A 15,325-nucleotide genomic window follows, 5' to 3' on the forward strand; every position below is an offset into this window, starting at 1 on the left:
TTTATTAAGGGGACATGTTTAGTCCAGTGAGTACAGGGCAGCAGCATTCAACATGGTGTCACTAATCCACTGATTTACCCCTAAAACATCCCCTCAAGCATTTGGAGGATTGGTCCCTGTCAAATATTCCTGATGGACGCATTAGTCCAGGTCCTGAGTCTAGATCTCCTCTGATTTACAAACAGGAAAACAAGTAAATAAAATGCAGCACTGCAATTTGAATGCAGAAACTCATTTTTAATTTAACTGTAAATTATTATAATAATACCCCTATAGTCTTCTACGCAGTCTTTGAATAAAATAATTTTCATAAAATAATCATTTTATTATCATTATTATCTAAATAATTGTTGTGCATTATAGACATAAAAATCTACATATAATTGAAAACTTCTAGAGATCTGTTATTTACCTGAAACAATTGTTTAAAGGCTAATATGATGGCTGCCAAAATGACAAAACGTATGACTTAGATGAGCCCAGATGAAAACAAGAACAGCAGCTATTTCTACCTATGAGAAGCACTCAAATGTAAAGTCACGCTGCACACATGCAGACTTTGTGGGATCTGAAGAGTCGTATGTGAGGTATGCACAGGTTTACCCTTGACAGAATTTGTCAAACGTCAATGTCACATTATAGATTCAAATTAAATTAGATATATGAGATAGCATTTGCACAGTTATGTTAATCTTTCAAAGAACACATAAAATAATGGAGATTTGAAGAAAGACAAATTATACAACTGACAACTCGGATTGAACTGATGCTGCTTGTAGTGAAGTGTGAGGGAAAGGATGTACCGTATTTTTCAGACTATAAGATGCACCGGATTATGAGGCGCAATATCAATGAACGAGTCTGTTTTCATACATAAGGCGCACCGGACTATAAATTGCATTAAGCGAAACAAAACAGTCAGATAAGTCAAACTTCATTCACAATAACCACATAAAATTCGTTCGAGGTCAGTAAGTACAACCAGAACTAATACATAAGGCGCACCTGATTATAAGGTTCACTGTCAATTTTTGAGAAAATTAAAGGATTTTAAGTGCACCTTATAGTCCGAATAATATGGTATTGGTATGGACTGTACTTGTATAGCACCTTTCTATCTTATCAAGATACTCAAAGCGCTTTACAACACAATCCTCATTTACTTATTCATACAGCACTCTACAAAGCTAATTGAACAAATCATTCTAAAGAGACTAATCAGAGCTTTATCTCATTCATACACCGATGGGACACACATCAGAGGCAATGAGGGGGTCAATGTCTTGCCCAGGGACACTTTGGTATGTGAATGCTGCTGGATTCGACCCCCCAACTCTTACACTGGAGTACGACTGCTCTAACTACTCAGCCACAGCCGCCCTGTGTCATATAACGATGAACGCACACAGCTCTAACTCCTCACGCTTGGCGTTTCTTTTTTCACTTATGTCACTCATGTGTTAAACTGATGATGGGAAGATGATGAACTGTGGCGGGTACAAACTGAGAATCGTCTCTGAACTTGACACACTTAGAGCATATGAACCCAGACAAGGGTGAAATGTTCAGCGCTTTTACAAAATCCAGCAGCCAGCCTACAAACAGACTATTACAAGCTGAAACCCGTTTATTTAATGTCTAATGTAAATGTAAATACCTTGTATTTATACAGTTTTTAACCTAGTTTCTTGCACAGAAACATTAGTGGAGGCAGAAATGCTAAACAAACCTTCCATTAAAACAAAGATGAATGTTTGACCTCTATGAATTTGTTACATTTTATAAACATTGTTAAGTAGTTCACTTTGCTAATTATTTACATTCAAAGGCTTTTTAGGGCTCTTTTTTTAAAAAGCATAAACATTAGTGAATAACCCTGCTCTATCCCAACAGCCAGCACTGCACACGTGTACTGATAGCAGCTGTACAGCTCCACACTCCACTAGAGGGGTGTTCTGCACACAGAGATTAACGTCTTACCCTCATTCGTTGGACATGAAGTCAGAGTTTTTAGTGTCAGAAAATCATCTCTCTTGACTCCAAGCATCATCACCATGACGGCATGCTCTGAGCACATAACCTGCTCCAGTTTCAGATTGAATCATCTGTGCAACACAGCCACATTTCCACTCATTTGTTTCTTGATGACATTCCAAACAGCCAAATAAGAACGAAGAAATATCTGAATGAAAAAAAGTTGGATTGTTAAATAAAGAAATTAAAGCAAATCCTTTGGCAGGTTAGTGGCATTAAAATGAATATGTATTTCTATTTAATATTCTAAAATAATACATTTTGTGTCCAGGGACAACAGATGAAAAACAGCATTTTGGCTAACTCTAATACATTTACAGTAAAATCTCTTTATGAGCAACTTTTCCTGTTAAAACTTAAGCAACTCTAAACCAATTTGCTGTGAAGCTTTTGATTGGATTTTGGCATCTTTCATCACTGGAAACCAGAATATTGACTTTGTTTTATTTATTTATTTTTTTATGAGAAAAGCTGTTTTTATGTGAAGCAAGATTTTGGAGATCTTTGGACTTCTGACACCGAAAAAAAAAAAAAAAAAAAAGCCCAGTGTTGTAACACATACCCTGTCAAAACACAGGATGCTTCTCAGCCCCCAACGTTCTCTGTGGTACGCATTTTTATTTATTTTTTTATTTTTTTTTTCAATCTAGTTTGAGATTTATGAATGTTTATCAAAATCACTAAAAGTTGGGAAATACCACATAAGGAATGTGACTACTGGGAATAGTCAACAATAGCGCTCGTGTTCTGAGCCTGGCATGGTTTTAATTATCAGTTTCATTTGCAAAGGGTATCGTCTGAAGGGTCAAAAAATTTAGGGCGACCACAATGTTACTGGGGTTCGTAGAGACAAATATTTTGAGTGGCTTAGCCGAAGAATTTAAAATCCTCCCTTTAACAATCAACTGAGTATAATACAGCAACCACAGACGCAGTGATTACTGTATTATTACTGTATGGACTCAGATGAAAAACGACTCCCTCTGGACAGCAATTTTCACAAAATCGGTGCAAAAGCACATTTGAGGCACAGCTTCGCCTTCAGTCTCAGCCCCAGAAAAGCCATTGAAAGGACAATGGAAACAAACTACTGTATTTTTCGCCGTATAAGTCAGAATCAGAGTGTATCTATTTGTCATTCCACCACATGTGGTACATGTGGTGGAAATAAATTGTGTACACAGGGTCCCAGTTACATCCAACAATAAAATGTAAAAAGAAAAACAGTGATAAGATCCAAGATATGAACTAAGGATAAACGTTAACTAAAAGCATGCTAAGCACTAATAGCATAAGAACAATACACTGAACAGCAGAATGAAAATAAGATGCATCTTTTTGCATTAATTTGCAAGTCCTGCCACTTCTACACTGAAGTGACTATAAGTTTTCCACCCATATTTATATCCCAATTTTTGGTTGAGATCTGACAATTTAATTCATTCTGAAATGAAAAATATTGAACATTACCGTGTGCAGCCACTAGAGGGCCCTCGAGCCTTATGGCAAGCCAAGTGTCTCATTAATAGGTAAAAGTGGCTATTAATGAGACAATCGGCTTGCTATACCAGCCACCTTCGTCTCACTTCAGTACACCTGGAGCAAACCATTAAAGTACATTTATTAAGTAAAAGTTCAACTGAGACACACCTTTACTATAATGTCGAGCAAACAAATAATTGTTTGTAGGTTATTATCTTGTTAAATTTCAAAGAAATGCACAACGAGTCCTCCCTCTGCATACTCCTGCAGCCGCAAATCGATTTTTGAAACGCAGCTAATTTGACCATAGTGCATTTATTAAGGAAAAGTTAAACTGAGACTCACATTTGCTATAATTTCAAGCAAACAATTGTTTTTAACTAATAATCTTGTTAAATTACTGTTAAAGTCCTCACGTGTGTGCTCCCACTGCCGCCATTTTGGCAGCCAATTGATTTTTGGCACAACACCGGCCCACGTTTCCGGGTGACTCATGCGACTTATACGACGAAGCAACTTATTTATGTTTTTTTTCTCCACTTTATTAGACATTTGTGCACTGATGCGCCTTTTACAGCGGAAAATATGGTACTTTAATTTTTTACTTTCCACAATGAACAGCAAACCCCCCCCCAAAAAAACGACTCAAAAGTGCGTTTCGATTTACAAATGTTTAAAAAATTGTAAAACTCTTTATTTTATAAAGCTAGATTGTTACAGATGCTGTGTGATGCATAACAGCTGCCTATCATAAGATCGTCAACTCTTAAAACCAGCAGAAACAGAAGGTGCTGACCCCATTCAGTCAAGAAAACAAAACGGTCTTTGGAGACTTATCATAATTCTGAACCTACTAATTATATAGTTTATATGATACATTTAACAAGTAAGAGCTAAAGTTCCTTCTCCCTCACTTTCCTGTTCCTCGGTACTTCTCTGTCTGATTCCTTCCCCTGTCTTGCACGCTGACTTTAAAATCTGCAGCTAACAGGCTCTGTTCTGTTAACCCCCTGGGGGGATTTACTTCACTCTCCTCTGAAACTCCAGCTAGAATTCACTGAAGAACTTCCTCTGTGCCTCAGCCCATGATGACAAATAAACGGCTTCTCTGCTCAGTTTATTTTCAGATAATCTTCTTTAGAACACACCCAGTCTGTGCAACAAAGATATAAGATAAAACATCACAGCTTGACATGGTTATGAAATGACCAAGATGTAACGTCAAACAATTTGCATTATAAATCTCTCATTAGAAAGAAACACACAGTTACCAATCTGTTAGAAAATAAAGGTTCTGGTTAGTCTCCTAGAACCAATAAGTATGGGTTAATGGTTCCAAAAGATCAGAACAATAAGATCTCTTTATCTCTTCTACTGGGAAAATCCTTGACACCTTTTTAAATTGACCAACAACAACAAAAAAATGTTTTCCATATGTGTGACTGCAGCAAAAAGGATCAATTACAGCTTCAAGAAGGGATAAACAGAGCTGGCAGCACTTTAGATTGCATCATGGAAGAGGACAATTAACATCTCTACTTAAACATCTCCTAAATCTTTACGAAGAGTTTGATTCAAACGTATAGATCAGAAAAATTGCATCAAAATGGAACTTAAATTTAAATTGTCCAACTTGCATTAGTAAAGTAGACTGCAAGTTGTTACAGTAAGTGTTACCTGAAAGTGTGTCGACATGGAAAAGGTCAGAAAATGATTGTCATGAAGAGCATGCAACTTCCTGTTCCAGCAATATACTGACATGTAGATGTGTTGAGGACCAGACTGTGGACAAAGCATGCGTTTTGTTGCAGACTGGATGTTTTATGTAGGAGGTTGAATGTGTTTCTTGGTGAGAAGTTAAGGTTTGAGGTGTAGCCATGCTCACAGGTTGTGACAAAAACTCTAACTTGGGTTACCTTTGAATCCAACATGCCTTAAAAGTTTGTTGGCTGTTGTTGAAATTGCTACTTCAAAATCTCTAAGAGTTTGTTTAAATATGACGTGTGTAAAATGCCTAAATGCCATCTTTGATTGAAAACGGCAGACTTCCTGAAATCCAAAATGTGTATTTATTCTGAATGTATAATGTACCAGATTTCAAAATTGTATGTTTTAACTAGTTGTTGAGGCTGAGAATATAGGTGGCACTATTGAGACATTTTGCACAGCTACCTTTGAGGTTCTCGGTAATGTAAAATTGTCACTTACTTTAAAAGTATTTAAACTTCTACACATTTTGTGCATGTTAATGTCTACAAAAATTTGATTATTTGAAAATAATAGTAAACAATGCAATTACAATAGGCCTTTGCACGGTTATGTGGGTCAAATGAAGATACAAAACTTTTGAAATTATTTCTGAATGTAATACGGGTTCTTAGTGGTATATTTGATTTGTCTGGCTTTAAATGATCATATTTATCTTATTGATTAGCTATTTATTGGTGTTTTAATGGCTTCTTAAACTTATGTACTAAGTTTGAGCATTTGAAGAAAGTAGCATTTTAAAATTATGTTGTGTTGTTTTTAACAGTATAATGACAATAAATGGCACTTTGACATTTTCCACACTAAAGAAGGGTCACTAAAGAAGTTGAAAACCAAGAAAAAGAAGACAACTACAAAATTTTAGCATTATAGCTGTAGTGATATAAAGTACCTTACCTGGAATTTTAGCCTTGGACTTGATGTTCCTCTCACATTTTTGTTTAGCCGTGAACAAAAGGCCTATTTGCTCCTCTTTTGTCAAAACGTCATCTGCATAAACCTGCAAAAAAGGATACAAATAAAAACTGTTGAGAAAGGTTTAAAAATTATGTGCTCTGCAAAATTCATACAGACTAAATCTTAAAACGAAAGTGCATTAATTACAACATCAACAATCCTAATAATAGATTTTTTTAATGTACTTTGAAACAATTATTTTATGCACTTATGTGAAACTCTCTTCCTTAGCGTTAATAGAAAATAAGAAAAATCAATTCATTTCTTTGGTGATGCCCATGAGTTTGTACTCCCACTGCTCTTTGCATCCCTGCTCATAGTGCTATGAACAGGACAATAACATCTTTTCCCCTCAGGGACATATGGCCTGAAAGAAACACTACTGACATTTCATCAAAGGGAATATGAATGTGAGCAACATGGTGGCCCAGAATGTTAAACAGCATTATTTTTTTAATCTGGAAGGTCAGACTGCAGCAAACCACATCATTGCATTTGTCAAAAGCATTTATGAGATAAGCAGTAAATTTTTTCTGTCTTCACAGCTATATGGCAAATGTATGTATGGCAAAGGCTCGGCAAGGCAGTAGTTAGTTCTGTCACTGGACTCCTCGAAGATTGCAGATTTGCCTCCTGGCTGGGGTCGTTCTGTGTCGAGTTAGCATGTTCTCCCTTTGCATGGGGGGGTTTAGGTTAAACGATGAGTCAAAATTGTCCCTAGGTGTAAGTGAGAGCATACGACGGAGTTTTGGGGCCATGCTAAGGAAAAAAAAAACAATTACATTACGAATGAGAATAAAGTCGAATGACATTATTCATTCGACTGAATGAATAATGTCATAATAAATGTCATTATTAATTAAATAATTAATATTATTTAATATTATTAAATAATATAATAATAATATAATAATTAATATAATTTAATATTATTAAATAATATTAATATCATTCAATGTTATTAATAATAATATTTACATAAAGTCGTAATATTATGAGAATAAAGTCAAAATAATACGAGAATGAATTAGAAACAATACAAGAATAAACTCATAATATTACCAGAATAAAATCGTAATATTACCAGAATAAACTCGTAATATTATCAAAACTCTGACGTGAAAAAGCAGTCTTACAACTGTGGTAAAATGATGAATGTTGATGTTGGCAGTACAATATCAGGGGGCCCAACGCACTGTTGCATATGGATTTTTATGATAAACTGAAGCCGTACTGCATTGCCATTGACAGATTTATTCATCACATAATGTGGATGGAGGCACATTTCACAGTAACCCGAAAGTGATCGCGGACTACTTCATAAACACAGTGACTCGCATCGGAGGCTGTCCACAGCAGGTGCGAGATGACCCAGGATGTATTATGAGTTTATTCACATAATATTACAACTTTATTCTCATAATTTTATTACGTTTTTCTCATGTTTTTTTCTTTTTTTTTTCTTAGCGTGGCCCTAATCCTCCGTCATAAGAGTATGACTAGTTGTCTGTCTTGTTTGTTGTTATGTTGCACTGTGATGGACAAGTGCCCCGTCCAGGGTGTCCCCTGTCTCTCATACAGAAACCGCTGGAAACATAAATCAACTTCCTCAGCAACGCTGCATGGAAAATTGTTTAAAAAGGACAGATTTTCAGTTTCTCATCCTGTAGCTTGTTTTGTAATGTTCAATAAATTGTGACTGGATATAAAAAAATCTTACTATCTTCCTTTTGTTTTTATCCTGAATGCAGATTTTAAGACGGTTTGTGACTGACATTGTACCTGGGTGTGGTTTCTCATCAAAGAAACAGTTTTCATCCCAATGGGTTTCACCGGTCGACTTACTATTTGCTCACAGATCAATTTTAGGCCCGACAAATGCAACCATATGGAAAACAGTCACATTCATTTTAACAAAGTGACAAAAACAAACAAAAAACATATGGGTTCAATGCTAAAGAATAGATCAACGTACAAATAAGATAGTTTTATGTTATTAGTGTCTTTTACTGTAACTGGAATCATAATGCAGCAAAAAAACATGTTTCTCCACTCTGAAACATAAAGTAACAACTATGTAAGCCAGACAGAATAGAAGAGCAGATACAAACTACTCTATTTTCTCAGCGATTTGACAAAACTGTACAAGTTAAAGATAATTTATTCAGAGCAGATACCTCCGTGGCTTTAGTTGTTGGATAAAGTGACATGTTGCACACTGAACTGGCAACCACTGTCACAAATCAAGTAAATGGCTCACTTCCTATACTGAAAGAAAAATTATTTGATAGAAGGCTAGCATTTTAACACTTCTCAGCGAGGATGAGAGACTGATTGCAAACGCTGAAACATATAATTCAACATGTCTGACAGCCACTTTCAGCTCAAATCAGAGTTTGAAAAGAAAGATTATATATATATCAACAAACTAAATATACACAAAGACAAACACTGAGGAAAATATATGAAAAAGTTGATGTCATACTGTTTATGCCTCTACTAAGCCGTTGTCAGTGAAATACATCTAGAGAAATATTAATTTACAGACATTTACCGTGCCTAACAAATGATTGTCGCAGCCATTTCCCACAGCGTCACATTTTAAAGTTTGCCAATGACTCTGTCATCTTGTCCCTTCTCTGCAGTGATGACCCAGACCCTGGGCCTGTGGTCGGGGACTTCAGTGGATGGTGTGAGTCTTCTTTTTAAAGTTAAATGTTTCTAAGACAAAGGAGATGGTCCCTGATTTTAGAAAAAAATCTTCAGTTGCAGTTCCTGTGGTCATTAACGGTGAAGCTGTTGAGGTGGTGCATCAATATAAATATCTGGGAACTGTTCTCAATGACAAATTGACCTTTGACCCACAGTGAACTCACTTTTTAAGAAGGCCCACCAGAGACTGTATTTTTATCGGAAGCTCTGTGGTTTTAATGTTGATTCTATTTTTATGAGAATGTTTTATTCATGTTTTATTGAGTCTCTAAGTTCATGGCACAAACCATTGCAAACATCTTCCTATTTTTAGTATTTTTTTTTAGTATTCGGGTTTTTTTAAATATAATTTTCTTCCATTTCTTTCTTTCTTCTATTTATATGCCTTCTTTTATGATTGTCTACTGTTGCCATCATTCTTTGTTAAAAATGGGTCTCTCTTGTAAATGAGTCCTCGAAGCTCAACGAGACTAACCTGTATGGTTGAATGAATATATGAATCTGTTGACTAACCTGTATGGTTGAATGAATATATGAATCTGTTGGTTTGGATTGTCAACATGCAAAAACAGGAACAAACTCTTGGGAATTGTCAGGATGTGCAGCAAAACTGCTGGCATAGCCCTACAGAACCTCAATGACCTACACAAGGCAAGGTCAGTGAACCAGGCCAGGCTGATTCTGGCAGATCCTGATCACCACTCCATGGTGAGTTCATGTTGCTTCCACCTGGATGCAGGTATCTGCTGCCCAGATGTAGGACAAACAGACTGAAAAACTCATTTATCCCTGTAGCCATCAGGCTTCTCAACCAACAATGATGATTCTTGTCTAGTATGGATGTTTTGTGTGCCTACTGACTGTGAAACAAATTGCTTCTCCGGGATAAAAAAAAAAGATTCTTGAACTTGAACTAATGCAGCCACTCACCTTTAAAAAAAAATACAAACAGCATTCTTCAGACATAAAATGTGTTCCACAAAAAAAAAAAAAAGGTTGAAAAATAATGTTGTTTGTGAGAAACTAACAGTTAAATGATTACAGATAATGGTGGTTTTATGACAATGCAACAGATTTAAAAATTTTTTTTAGGTAAGATCTAATAAATAATGTTCTTAATTAAATTTAGGGAAGTAGAATGTGCATTATGTTTTTTCCAACATGTGTTAAGTGTGCAAACGTGTAAAGTTAAAATGAGAATTGCCCAATATTTTAACATTATGCATTATTTTTCCTCACTGGCTTTGTAATGAGGTGCAGGCATTCTCTTCCCTCTCCCTGTTCTCCTCCTGCTTTTTTTTTTGCTCTCTGTCTGTGTATCAGAGCAGCTCTTACACATCTTCCGAAATGAAAACTACTGTTTTGGATCTGACCAAATGGACTTTCGACGCAAATGACAAAATCTTTTCAACAAAGTGACAGGGTCCTGGAGAACCCTCATCTGCTTGGACGACACGTGCAGCTGGATATATCTCTGGATGTGATGTGTCTATCTCTGCTGTTGATTGAGGATGCTGAAATTGCATATAATTGGAGTTATGATAATATGTTTTCTGTTTTTGGAATTGTCTGGTTCCTGGTTTATCAACATACAAAGAAGACGGTCGCAGCTAATTTGGCCCTCGTCAGGCTACTGCCTATGTGACGGTTGGTTCGTGCTTGGAGGATTCAAAATTAGCTGATTTACGAGCTAAACCGTAAGATGGAAGTGATTTGAATCGCAAGCCACCTGCGGCTTTGGGATTCGTCAGCATGAAACGACCTTGAAGAGGCTCGTAAACACGGACCAGTAAAATGCACCCTAATCTGGCCATTTCGGACCTTGGCACTACCAGTAAAGACTCAAGGCTGACAAGAAAAAATAGTCTGCCTGAATAAATCAACAATTGTGGATTATCTGAATCTGACTCCCCGGTTGGCCTCGAAACAGCGACTTATAAATTTCTCCTGGGAAATGTGTAAACTAAGGAAAAGCTTTGTTTATCGCAACCCCCCCCCCCCCCAACCCTCCCATCATCTTCTGTGGAGGCTTAGCAGATCTGTGCTGGCTGACCATCATCTTATCAGGACAATGGACTATCTGTTAGTGCTTCATGGATCGCCTCGTCATCAAATGCATATGTAACGTGTTCATAAATGTGCTGCTGGCAGAGTTTTTTTGATGTCTTAAATTGTGTCCTGTTAGGACAAGGTGTGAAGAGATCTTTTTTTATAATGTCACTGTCCTCTCCTCATGACATTGTCTCTTTTTCTATCTAAAAAATGTATTCTGAAAAGGATAAGAAGGCCGTGCTCTTAAAGAACAGCAGCTTTGAGCATTCCGTCCATCTTTCGGACGACTGTGCGGACATATTCTCGCTGTATCTCGGTGCAATGATAATAAAGCTTATTCTGATTCTGTAGTTGTTATGACTGACAATAATAACCAACTGCAGCAGCCCAGTGATATTTTTTTTACACTTCTAAATCCTCTAGATTCTGGGAGAAAGATATGCACAATCATTGTCTCTCGTGCAAGTACACAATTTCGTCGGCTCAAAAAATAAACGGCAAACTAGCGAACCGTTGTGGGTTTTCTCCATACAAACCCACAATACCTCAATCCATCAATATTTTCATTACTTTCAGCACAGAAATAAGGATGTCCAGTCTGAGAGCTGAATAGGGCTTCAGAATGAAAACGTTTATGGTTTTGCACAGTAAACAACCACAGATGGAACAACATTTGACAGCAGGCGAACAAGGATAGATACAACCTGTTTACTGTACTAGCTCTGCCAATATAGAATATTCCACTGACAGCTCCAGAGGCGTTAACGCTATTTTCATCTGAATATCTGCCCAGTGTTCGTTTAGGTAAAAGTTCAACCCAAGAGCGACCAATCATTGTAAAATTATCCAGGAAGCATAAATATCACTGTCATTATAATCTCCAAAAGTAAATAACACATATTCTGTGCAGGTTAGGTGATGCTTGGAAAGATTTAGGGAAAATAGAAGTCTCATTTACAAGTTCAAGAAAACTCCTGTGTAATAAGTGTGCCCGGATTATTTCTGAAAACCATTCCTCCTTCTCTGAGTCCAAACCTCTCAAAGGTAAACAAAACGCTCACAGAGAGTAACATGGATATTCTTATTTAGGGCATTTGACTCCAAACACAGTATTCTTTTTGTTGGCTGGCTGCTTTTGAGCGTCTGCCAAAAATAAAATGAGAGAAATACACATTGCATATATATATCTGTGTTTCCATCCCTGCTTGCAAAAATACAAACTCCACACAGGAAGAAACCACAAGTCTGTGTTTGTCTTCACAAAATGCAGCTTGATGAGAAGAGAGAATAATGTTTTCATAATCTGTCATTTAAAGCAACATTTATCATTTATCATTGCTGTGGTTTTTTTTCCCCCTCCCGTTTTTGTAAATGATGACGTTTGTCTCAGATTTACTTGTCTTTATTGCACATGTGTTGGTTTTGAAAAAAAGTAACATAATATAAAGTACACATTTTAAGAGGACATAAAAAATGGTCATGTGAACAGGCGGGGTCAGGGTTTGTACTTGATGCTGTCATGGCAATCAAGCTTTTCTTCTGTTTTATTTTATTTTCCAAAATTGTGGTTAACCAAAGTCATTTCCCGAAACGCCGAGCTGTGAATCAGAGAGCTAAATACTCTGTAAAGTTTTTAAAGTTTTCTTAGAAACAATAGAAAATCATGATGAATCAAAACGTTCAAATGAACCACAAGGTCCTCAGAGTTCTGAATGTAACAATCTGCACCGAGACAAAAAAGAAGCAGAAAGAAAACTGAAAATTAAATCTCATTTTTAGTCTTTTTAGGAAATAGATTCTCATAAGTTGATAACAGTATTAAGAAGCTGGTCTATCTGAGTAATTGGATGTGTGTGTAAATCTTACTGGGACCTCACTGACTTTGATGTCTGCAAAAAATTTAATTCTATATAAATTCAAATCAGGATTCATGTTCAACAGAGAGTGAAACGCCTGCAGAAGTTGTAGCAAATGGCAAAACAAAGCAGGATGTGCACCGTATTTTCCGGTGTATAAGTCAGTTTTTTGCATAGATTTGTCAGTCCTGCGACTTTCCTGCGACTGCCACCATCATCCCAGTCCCAAAAAGCTCTACAGTGACTGGTCTGAATGACTATCGGCCAGTGGCCCTCACCCCGATAGTCGCTAAATGCTTCGAAAAACTGGTCATGACTCACATCAAAACAACCATCAACATCAACGAGGACCCTCATCAGTACGCATACCGTGAGAACCGATCAACAGAGGATGCAATCTCCTCTGTGGTCCACACTGCACTCAACCACCTGGAGCAGAAAAACTCTTACGTCCGTATGCTCTTTGTGGACTTCACATCCGCCTTCAACACCATGATCCCCCAAACCCTGATGGACAAACTATCCACACTAGGACTAAGCCCCTCCATTTGCAACTGGGTACTAGACTTTTTAACAAACAGACCACAGTTAGTGAGGATCCACAACCTCTCCTCCTCCACCATAACCCTCAGCACTGGCTCTCCTCAGGGATGTGTGTTGAGCCCCCTTCTGTTTACTCTGCTCACATATGATTGTGCAGCTACCCATCCAGGCTGTCACATTGTAAAGTTTGCAGATGATACAGCGGTGGTGGGATGCATCACAAACAATGATGAGTCCAGCTACAGGCAGGAGGTGGAACACCTGGAGAGCTGGTGCAGAGAGAATAACCTTCACATCAATGTGAAGAAGACAAAGGAGATGATTGTGGACTTCAGAAGGAACAAAAACACCTACACCCCCCTGAACATAAGAGGATCTGCGGTGGAAGTGGTCTCCAGCTACAAGTACTTGGGTGTACACATGAATGACAACCTCAGCTGGAGCAACAACACCACCAGCCTGATCAAGAAAGCTCATCAGAGACTCTACTTCCTCAGACGGCTGAGGCGAGCTGGTCTGGGAAGCTCAGTCCTCACCTCCTTCTACAGGTGTGCAGTGGAGAGCATCCTGTGCTCGAGCATCAATGTGTGGCATGGAGGCTGCACAGCTGCAGAAAGAAAAGCTTTGCAGAGAGTGGTGAAGGCTGCACAGAAATCTGTTGGAGTCAGTCTCCCCACCATCACAGACATCTACACCTCCAGATGCAGGAAGAGGGCCACCTGCATCATGAAGGACCCCACCCACCCAGCACACACACTTTTTGCCCCACTCCCCTCAGGAAGGAGGTTAAGGAGCATTAAGTGTAGAACCACTAGACTGAGGAACAGCTTCTACCCTGAGGCTGTTAGACTCATGAATCTCTAACTAGAATAATCACTGTGAAAAACCATATCATGTTGCTGCTGATCTGTTTCATGTTGCTGCTGATCTGTTTCAATGTTGATGTGTTCATGCGTGCACATCTGCTCACAGACTCATGTTCATGTTTGTGGTGATGTTCAATGTTTTATGTTATGAGTGCTTAGTGTATATTTAGTTGATGTTTTTCTTAGTTCATATCTTAGATGTTATTACTGTTTTTCTTATACATTTTATTGTTGGATGTAACTGGGACCCTGTGTACATAATTTCGCTCCACCACATGTACCACATGAGGTGCGAATGACAATAAAGAAACTCTGACTCTGACTCTCTGACTCTGACTGACTTTGATGTCTGCAAAAAATTTAATTCTATATAAATTCAAATCAGGATTCATGTTCAACAGAGAGTGAAACGCCTGCAGAAGTTGTAGCAAATGGCAAAACAAAGCAGGATGTGCACCGTATTTTCCGGTGTATAAGTCAGTTTTTTGCATAGATTTGTCAGTCCTGCGACTTTTACGCTGAAGCGACCTATATACTTTTTTTTTTTTTTTTTACATGTTCACAACCCAATTTTTAACTGATGCTTTAAATTTCAAAGAACAGCAACAACGAGTCCTCCCGTGCACGCTCGCTTCACTCAGCTGGTGCAGGCTGAGGAACGCTGGAGAGCTAGTGGCTCTGGCCACGATAGTTGGTGCCGTGCCACCCAGATGAAATGAAGCTGTTTTGACCATTAAATAAGCATAAAATAAACGTGACGAGTCAGCAGTGAAGCATAACGTGACTTTTACGCCAAAGCAACTTATATATGTTTTTTTCCTCTTCATTATGCTTTTTTTGACTGATGTGACTTATACGCTGGAGAGACTTATAAAAATACGGTATACTCATTCATTCAACCTTTATTTATACAGGTTAATCCCATTGAGCCTCGGGGACTCGTTTACAAGAGAGACCTGATTTTAACAAAGAGTGATGACAACAAAGACAACAGAAGACAATCATAAAAGAAAACAAATAAATTAGGAATAACAAGTGAAAAAAATGGTTTAAACC

General features: G+C 37.6%; 1 protein-coding gene across 1 annotated transcript in view; it reads right to left on the reverse strand.

Moving 5' to 3' along the window:
- pth1r (parathyroid hormone 1 receptor) overlaps positions 1-15,325 on the reverse strand; it is a 66,244-nt gene that overhangs the window by 20,627 nt on the left and 30,292 nt on the right. The window contains exon 2 of the mRNA XM_037681776.1: positions 6,181-6,283. Coding sequence (XP_037537704.1) covers positions 6,181-6,283 — 103 coding nt within the window. The remainder of the gene's footprint in view (positions 1-6,180; positions 6,284-15,325) is intronic.

This window comes from Nematolebias whitei, chromosome 9 (assembly GCF_014905685.2).
Source record: "Nematolebias whitei isolate Nwh7 chromosome 9, NemWhi1, whole genome shotgun sequence".
Taxonomy (NCBI): Eukaryota; Metazoa; Chordata; class Actinopteri; order Cyprinodontiformes; family Rivulidae; genus Nematolebias; species Nematolebias whitei.